The sequence below is a fragment of the Epinephelus lanceolatus genome, chromosome 10 (assembly GCF_041903045.1).
Source record: "Epinephelus lanceolatus isolate andai-2023 chromosome 10, ASM4190304v1, whole genome shotgun sequence".
Classification (NCBI taxonomy): Eukaryota; Metazoa; Chordata; class Actinopteri; order Perciformes; family Serranidae; genus Epinephelus; species Epinephelus lanceolatus.
The window spans coordinates 13,632,971-13,642,425 of NC_135743.1; the positions used below are offsets into that span (position 1 = coordinate 13,632,971).

The 9,455-nt window shown below is 40.3% G+C and overlaps 1 protein-coding gene across 2 annotated transcripts; it reads left to right on the forward strand.

The window, feature by feature from the left end:
• Positions 1-85: 85 nt before the first annotated feature.
• On the forward strand, positions 86-7,962 carry fdps (farnesyl diphosphate synthase (farnesyl pyrophosphate synthetase, dimethylallyltranstransferase, geranyltranstransferase)). Of its 2 annotated transcripts, XM_033641442.2 has the most exons (10): positions 86-224; positions 696-851; positions 951-1,091; positions 3,456-3,536; positions 3,662-3,784; positions 3,861-3,949; positions 4,038-4,110; positions 4,198-4,275; positions 4,374-4,508; positions 7,120-7,962. In XM_033641442.2, the coding sequence occupies exons 1-10, from the start codon at positions 222-224 to the stop codon at positions 7,318-7,320; spliced, it is 1,080 nt and encodes a 359-aa protein (XP_033497333.1). In that variant the 5' UTR covers positions 86-221; the 3' UTR covers positions 7,321-7,962. The 2 variants fall into 2 exon arrangements, with proteins under 2 accessions (XP_033497333.1, XP_033497332.1); XM_033641441.2 differs by lacking the exon at positions 86-224 and having other exon boundaries at positions 435-851.
• The last annotated feature ends 1,493 nt before the right edge of the window (positions 7,963-9,455 follow it).

Below are 9,455 nucleotides of genomic sequence, written 5' to 3' on the forward strand. Positions count from 1 at the left end.
GAAGTCCACGCCCAAATGCACCACCCGCGATGGCGGTTGGGAAATTCAGTTCTACTGCTTTGTATTAAAACAGACGGCGTCGTGACAGCGAACTACAACCCGCACATCCTGGTTTGAGGAGACGTTCACAGACTTCAGTTTGACAGCAAGACGAATAAACAGAAGATTAACTATTTTGCTGTATCACACCGAACTGTTTGGGATAAGAGGACAGTGTTATTATGGTATGTAAAGGCGTGTGTATGAACAAAAAGATAATTTTATTCGGTTTGATATGGCTAACTTTGTAAACAGGCAGGATGCTGGATGACAATGTAAGCTAACGTCAGCTAACGCTTCTTCTCACGATAAGGAACTAGCTAATCATAGTTATCTTGACCTAATCCCTGCTCTTGTTTACTGCTCTCACTGGGCTAACAGACCATGGAGCTAATTGGCTTAGCAGTTTACCTAAACCGCACAAATGTAACGTTATGTGGTTTATAAAAGTAACGTTAGCTAGGTAATGGTACGGTCCGGCAAGTTTGAGTCCAGCTTGTTAACAGTAGCTGAGGAGGGCATTTGGACGGTTGAGAATGAGACGCCTGCTAAACTTGGTCGTTGATGCCCGTAAAGTAATCCGGACCATGTGGTACGCTGTCTCCCCGCACAAGCTAAAAACTACATATGTCCTGCTGTGCACCTCGTCTTTCCAGGGGGACAGCATTTGCAACGGGACGCAGAGCAGCAAAAAGGCGTTGCTGTCAGATCCTCGGCTGTTTGACGCCCAGTTTGACGAGCTGGTGATGGAGCTCTCAGAGCGGGACCTCACCGATCCAGCGTTGGCTGATGCTCTGAACAGGTTAAAAGAGGTGTGTGTGTGTGTATGTGTACTGTGTGTCTACTGAGTTACATCTGACAAGTGCTAAAGTGTTACTTCACGTGGTTCCTCCCATCTGCGTCCTTCTTAGGTGTTGGTGTACAATTCACCTGGAGGTAAGAGGAACCGAGGTCTGTCTGTGATTGGCTCACTGAGGGAGCTTCTGCCACCCACTCAGCTCACACAGGACACCGTGCGGCGGGCTCTGGTGGTTGGATGGTGCATTGAGTTGGTATGGACGTGTGATATGTTAAAAGAAAAAACTGCATTGTTGCACATAAACTAATAAAACCACACATCAGTTAGCCACACGTGTCCACTGGGTGACAAGTTTCGTTATTACAGAAGGCACCCTGATAATGTCAGTGCTGGAGGGAGGTTTCATGTCAATTACTTAAATAAAAGTACTAATATCACACTGTAAAAATACTCCATTACAAGTAAAAGTCCACCATTGGAAATGTTACTTGACTAGAAGCATGTTAGTGTAATCAGGAGAATGTACTTAAAGTATTAAAAGGAAAAGTAATGTTCTCAGGAAAAATGTCCCCTTTGATTATTATATTTACAGACATTAAGTCTAGATTATTGTTGCTCTTGCATTAACGTAAAAGCAGAATTTTACTTGAGTTGGTTGAGGTGGAGCTTGTTTTAAACTATAAAAAGATTATTTTCATTACAGGTCAATCTGCTGATTATTTTCTCCATTAGTCAATTAACGGGTTTCTTCTGTAAAAAATAGGGAGAACAGCCATCAAGGTCAAAGTGACACCTTCACAATGTTTGTCTTGTCCAACCAGTCATCCACACCTCAATATTATTACAGATGCATTAAAATTATTTAAAAAAAAAAAAAAAAAAGCATCAATGGAACCATGAACTGATGTGAACCTGATGACGCTGAACGTGAAACGCGTTGTTCCCTCAAATAAAACAGAGTAAAGTCTATGTCAGTGTGCAGAGGATTTGTTTGTCAACCTGATTACACACGTTCCTGCTGCCTACCAGCACCTGACTACCTGTGGCTGTGCAAGGAGATTTCATTGATTCCAGGAACCATGAAAAGATCAAAATAGCTGCTTATTAATTTTCTGTCAATAAACTAATTGTTACAGCTGATCTTATAAACTAGATAGGTTAATATATAACAAAACATTATATTTTCTAAACTCTCAAAGTGTTTTGTATGTAAAAAAAACCTGTAAAGCAGATCGTAACTAAAGTTATCAAACATATAGGGAAGTAAAAAGTGCACTGTTTCCCTCTGAGATGTAATGTAGTAGAAGTAGAAAGTGGCATGAAAAGAAAATGCTCAAGTACAAGTAACTCAGATTTGTACTTAAGCACAGTAGTAGTTAATGAACTGGGTCACATTCCACCACTGGATAATGTACACTAAATGCTCACTAGTGCACCAAAGCCATGAATAGTCCCCATCAAATGCCATTTTTTCCTGTATGAGTAATGCCTACCATACACAAGCAGACTTTGAAAATACATTTAAAAGACTCAAGTCAGACTTAAAGCTATAGTGCGTAACTTCTGTCGCCTCCCAGCGGATAATGTGTTATTACAACTAATAAGCCGGCAGCACTTCCATGTACACAGAGTAACACTCGCCAGTCGCCACACACCGTACACAGAGTAACACTTGCCTTTGTGGTAGGATCCACTTCTGAACTGTGTCTCGGCCGCTTCTCTGCCATGTTGCTTTCTCTTTCTACCTGCACTCTACCTCTTGCTATGACACTCTCCGCTCTTCCTCCCCCTCCCTTCTTGTTGTGAGGAGGCATTTCCTGTGCGCCAGCGCGGGAATGTCGCCGGTCGACACGCATACTAAAAATGATATATATTGAAAAATACCGCGAGATGTTAGAGGAGCCGATCGGCTTAATCAGCATTGTGTCATCTCCTCTAGTAGTGGCTTGGGTGAAACGGACATTTACGGACCTGTAGAAGTTACGCACTATAGCTTTAAGTCTCACATCTAAAGGAAATGTGAGTTTTTTGTCTCAGTCTATGAGATTTTGCAAATGCTGGCTCACTATTTGCAAGACTACAACCAGATTCCTTTTAAAATTATTTCCCATCCTGCTCCTGGTGGAGAAACTACACCAAACTCCCTTTAAGAAATATGGCATATTAACAATTCCTTACCTGTCCACAAAAACACATAACTCCAGAATCACAAGATAAATGGCGTCATATGTCGACAGTATTCTTGTCAATTTATAATCCATAAAGATAAACTGTGTTTGTGCACTTCCTGTAGTAAGGGGAGACTGTGGGAATGAGAAGGGTACCATTTTAAAAAAAAATGAATATTTCTCACTTAAATAAATGCTGGTTGGTGGATAAGAATCACGTCCAATTAAACACAGACTGTTGTTTACTCCACAGCTTTACCAGTTTTCCTCATTTTCCACAGTACAAAAGAATTGTACTTGAGGGCGGGCTTTAGAAAAGCTTTAGCTGTTACATGCTGCCCAGCGTGTCACTAAAACTCCAGCTAACAAGCACAGACTCAGACTGACTGTTGTAATGACACGTTGCAAGGGTGTTACGTTCTCTCATTAAGTGTCACGACTGCTTCCAGCTTCAGGCCTTTTTCCTCGTGGCAGATGATATCATGGATGCATCCGTGACTCGGAGAGGACAGCCCTGCTGGTACAAGAAGGTCAGACTTGATATAGTACAGAAAAAATAGAGACTAAAATGCCTTTTTTTTAGTGTGATCATTTGGTTTCCACAATTAATGGCGTGCCCAGTTTCTGAGGTGAATCTTCTCTGTTTGTTTTTAAGGATGGGATAGGTCTCGATGCCATCAATGACTCATTTCTCCTAGAGGGCTCCATCTACAGGCTGCTTCGCAGACACTGCAGGGATCAGCCGTACTACGTCCACCTACTGGAGCTATTTACTGAGGTACTATACGTCCTGATTGATTACACAAACATACACATTACCACAGGTTTCTTACTGCATCTCTTGTTTGTTTCAGACAACTTTCCAGACTGAGCTGGGCCAAGCTCTGGACCTCATGACGGCTCCTCCCGGTCAGATTGACCTGAACAGATTCACCATGGAGAGGTAGCAAAGTGAAACCTGAGAAGAGAATTTGCACACTCGTATGTTGTTCCCCAAATGTGTGTTAATTATTTCTCTGCTTGTCTTTCAGGTATAAAGCTATTGTAAAATACAAGACTGCCTTTTACTCTTTCTACCTCCCGGTGGCAGCTGCAATGTACATTGTGAGTGTGTCTTCATTCTACACAAGTGTCAGAAGGGAATAAACAAAGTAATGTCGTACTCATGACTACTGTGCTTTACTTTTGCAGGCAGGAATTGAGAGTGAAGAGGAACACAATAATGCCAAACATATCTTACTTGAGATGGGAGAGTTCTTTCAAATACAGGTAATTACTTGTCTATGTCTTCTTGCTTTCACGTCACATATTGAGCAATGTGCTGCAGACTGCACAGTCAGTAACCACCCATTGTGCATCACTTGCAGGATGACTACTTAGACTGTTACGGAGACCCTGCTGTCACAGGAAAGATCGGTACAGACATCCAGGATAACAAATGCAGCTGGCTGGTGGTGAAGGCCCTGCAAAACATGACTGCTGAACAGAGAACAGAACTGGAGGTGGGACTTTGGATAACAGCCCTTTCCGTTTGAACACTCACAAATATGCACTGATATTTTTGACTGTAACCGTTGTATGCAGGGACATTGTCGCTTGTATACAGTCAGATTAATAGAATAGCTCACCTGCGAAATGACCATTTCTTTATCAATAGCTCAGCAGGTTGAATTCGTGATGAAAATTTTGTTTTTCTCGCACGTCTTCATGGTGAACAGAGAATCCAGAAAAGGCAAACATTCTTCATGAATTGTAACAAACGGGGACCACATTTAACAACATTTAAACCATAGCAAATATCTGCTCAAACATCTGACACATCTTGTGCAGTACAATCCAAGTCTCATTTTGTTCAGCTGTATTCTCAGTACTTCTCAAACACATGCATTTTCACTAAAGCATTAGAATATAAAACTTGTCTGCCTACGAGCAGAGTCCCTTTGTAACAACTGGTGAACCAGGTGAGAGTGTACTCAAACAGTAGAGGCAAACAAATCCAATAGGGCAGAGGCAGACTCAATCAACAGGCTTATTCAAAAAAAAAAAAAAAAACAAGAAAAGGACACGAGTGCATGCCCAGACATGTTTGTACCAGTGTGTTTTAAATCATTATATTTGAGTGAAAATGCATGTGTTCAGGAAGCACTAAGCATACGGCTGGTTAAGAGACTTGGATTATACTGCACAGGTTGTGTGAAAGTTTGGAAGTGGATGCTCTTGTTAAACGTGATTCTCCTTTACTGCAATACACAAAGAATGTTAGCCTTTGTTGGATTCTCCATTCACTGTTGATTTTTCCTCACGAATTCAAGGTAACAAAGGATGCGTAACTGATATACAAAGGGTCATTTTTTGGACGAAGTATTCCTTTAAATTTTAAAAAAAAAAGTGTGGAATAACGATATAACATATTCCATTTATTTTATTTACTGTTTACGTCACAAATGCATTTGAGAGCATGCATAAATATTTAACACAATAACAGAGGATGCAGCAGGTGCTGTACATTTACATTTGAGCAATGACTCACTGACAGATCATCTCATTTAAAGTAACTGACCTTTTTAAAATTGGATCAAGTGTAACCAAGGCAATGGATTACAAGGAATGTTTATACCACCATAAGAAACTGGTTATTGTACAACATGGTAAAGTGAAAGTGGGGTGTTTTTTAATGGAAAGAAATGCAGAAACATATTTACAGATGGTTTATGCTTTTTCAAAAGTCTATATTCAGCTAAAACGTCATTCAACAATAGATTTTTTATTGTAATCATTTGTTTAAACAGTCATAGTATGTTTTTAGCGTCCTGGGGCTGTATTCACAAAGCTTCCTAGTGCCAAGAGTTGCTCCTAGTGACGAAATTATAAGAACATTGTTAGAGTTATGACGTTCTCTCAGAATTTTCCCTTAAAGTTAGGACTAGTGCTGTATATCAAATCGCGTACTTCTGTACTTACACTGAATATTTTGAGTGCATAAGTGCGTTCACACTGAGAAGTATGGAAAAATGCAGTGCACTATGAGTACCCGGATGGTGCACTCAAAACGGTCCAGAAGTTGAGTGTGGAACTATGGACACTTCTCGCCCTCAATGGTCGCCATTTTGACTATGTAGCGGAAGGGGAGGGACCACTTTTCAAACAGGAAATGGCGGCCGAGGACGTTGCTGCATTAAATACATGTGTTTTTTGCACTGAGCACCACTATACTGTTGTCAGGTGTAAGCCAGCAGTATGTTTATTGGGTTAATTTAGCAGTCTGTAATGATTTGGTACCGCGAACGATAACGCGAATGCTAATGCTAGCTAATTGTAGTCGTAATTTCCGGTGAGTGCACAAGTTTGGTTTGAGACAACACTACCCTGTCGAAATTCGCGCACTATGCCAATGAGTACATAGTGCACACAGCATACTACATAGAAGTGTACTAACGGAAGTATGTGATTTGAGATAGACATTATTCACAAAGCATCTTAGCCCTTAAAAGAGCTCCTAAGGTGAACAACTCTTAGGAGCAGGGAGGACGACTTTTAAGAGGCTTAAGAGTTTCTTAATCAGAGGAGAAAATGGTGGAAAGACAAAGAGGAAGGAGAAATATTCTCCAAATGCTGGATGACAGTGAGTAAATGAAATGCTACAGATTAGATTGTGCAGGGATAATATATGTGGTTGATGTCATTAGGGGTATGCACACACCTAACCTAACCTAACCTTCCATCAGCAGAGTGATCACATTGGCAATGACAATGCTTTCACAGTCAGCAGTTCATTTCATCTCCACTGGGTGTCCACACATTTCAGACTCGCAATGTCTGTGACAACCAATCACATCTGTTAAGGGAAGGTGTCACACCTAGCAACGGGGTCAACCACACCTCCTCACTAGGGGAAAAGTTTGTCCTTTCCTTGCTCAGAGTTGCTCGGAGATCTGTACTAAATCATTCCTGAGCTAGGACTCCTTAGTAAAAATTTTAGTTCTCAGAATGACTGAATATGTCCCCTGATCCTTTAACTCCTACATGTATGTTTCGACCTCTGATCCCACTGTTTTTAGAAGTTGCATGCTAGAACGTTAGCAAAACTTAATTTCATCCTCATTTCTTCCTCAGGCATGTTATGGGCGCCATGATGATGCCTGTGTGGAAAAGGTCAAAGAGCTTTACAGCACCCTGCAAATGCCAACACTGTACCACAGGTATGAGGAAGAGAGCTACCAGCGGCTACAGAAACTCATCGCTTGTCACGCTCAGAACCTTCCTCACTCAGTCTTCCTCAACTTTGCTAAGAAAATCTACAAGAGGAACAAGTGAGAGGAAACGGTGGTCATAAACAGCGTCAGGTGCATCAGACTGGATCCCGTTTGACTTTCCTCATGATGCACAGCTCAGCTCCTCTCCCTGTAAGATGGGTTTGCCGGGTACGAGGCCCTGACTCCAAACAGGCATGACCTCAACAGCATTTGGAAATCCTGCTGGTAGTTTCTTAACATTGCAATGAGTTGTAGATATTTGGTTGTGAATGTCATCAAGCACCTCTTTTGCTCCACACTACCTATTTATTGAAACCAGTGCGTAGTGTAAATCATCTCCAGCGGTTTCTCCACTGAAGAATCCCGTGGATGTAAGAGACACTGAAATGAGTTGCACATGGATCTGGTCTAGCTTTCATATTGGTTTGCCCTGAGGAGTGCACGGCAGCATAAAGACACAGATAGTTTTTAATTTATAGGAATAGATGTATTAGTTGATGGGGATCGAACATGTATGACAGCAGATGTACAGAGGAAAGAGGGTCCAGCTTAATTAGCTTTGTAATTCAAATATTTTTATATTGCTGCTGTAAAGTCTGCACTGGTCTGAATGTAATTACTTTTAATAAATAATGTATGAATTTCATTTCTTTTCTCTTTACTCTGTATTTCTTAATAAATGTTAATAAAAACAGACAACAATTGACTGGTTTAAATAGACCAACTATTTTGATAATTATCATTTTTAAAACAAGAAATGACAAAGTTTGTACTTCCCTCCTTTCAGATGTGAGGATTAGATGCTTCTGTTTGTTTTATATGATAGTGAATTGAGCCTTTAGGGCATTTTTGACTATTCTGGGACTTCCAGTTTCAGGATTACCACTTTGAACACGCAGCTTTGCAAGCTTCCAATTAATAAACGCTGGAAGAAGTTGAACTACAGCAAAGCTACCCTCACGAGAATTCAAAATTGTTCAACTAAAGCTACTTCAAAAGAGCCGTTAAATATATAAAATATCCCACTATTTATTGGGAAATACAAGGAATGTCAGTTTTGGTTTTGTATACAATGTTCTCCAGACACCTGCCTTCAGAAACTAGATTCCAGGTGGGGGTATTACACTAAGCTAATTACTTAGTTAGCAAGGTAGCTTCCTATGTAGCATACAACATCTCCTCTGAGCATCAGTTAATAAAGAATACAAGAAATAATAATCAATACTTGTGAAAGGGGGTTCAATTACAGTGCCACAAGAAATGCCAAATCAAAGTAGTGTAACTTGAATCGCCATGCAAATATGAATGTAGGTGAGCTCCCAGCGAGCTACTGCAAAATGTAGTTAAACTACTAGTTTAATTAAATGTAGTTAACTACTCCCCAACACTGGTGATCATGGGTGTTTTACAAGACAACAGGTCCCTGGGCACAGACATGTAAAAGGCCCCACCACCTCTCCAACACAGGACTGGAAACACACACACAGACTTCGTGGTGACTTTGCTTTTTTTTTTTTTTTTTTTGCCGATGTCATCTTGTGTCTCATCATAGTCATTTTGAGTCCGTTTTTCATTGATGTGCCCGTTTTTGTTGTTCTATTGTCTCTATGAGGTTGGTTTTTGGGCAATTTTGTGTCCTTTAAGGTAATTCTGTGTCTCTCTGTAGTCGTTTTGTGTCTCACTGAGGTATTTTTGTGGGTTTTTGAGGTTATTTTGTGTCTTTTTTCGTGTCCCTGTAGTCATTTGTGGTTGTTTGCCCCTTTTTTGTGATTGTTTTGTGTCTCTTTGAGGTAATTTTGTAGTTTTTTTAGGTAATCTTGTGTCTTGTTTGGTCATTTTCTGTCTCTTTGTGTTAGTTTTGCCCTTTTTTGTTGTTATTTTGTGTCTCTTTGCAGTTCCTTTGCATCTCTTTGTTGTTTTCTTGTTTTATTACTTTGTCTCTGTGCTTATTTTGTGTCTCTTTTTGTTGTTTTGCCCCCTTTTGTGGTCATTTTGTGTTCCTTTGAGGTCATTTTGTGTCTCTTTTTCCTTTTTGAAGTTATTTTGTCACTCTTTTTGGTTGTTTTGTCCCATCATGTAGTTATTTTGTGTCTCTTTGAGGTATTTTGTGGGAAGTTTTTAGGTAATTTTGTTGTCATTTAGTGTCTGTGTTTGTTTTGCCCCTTCTTTTTGTAGTTAGTTTTTGTCTTTGAGGTA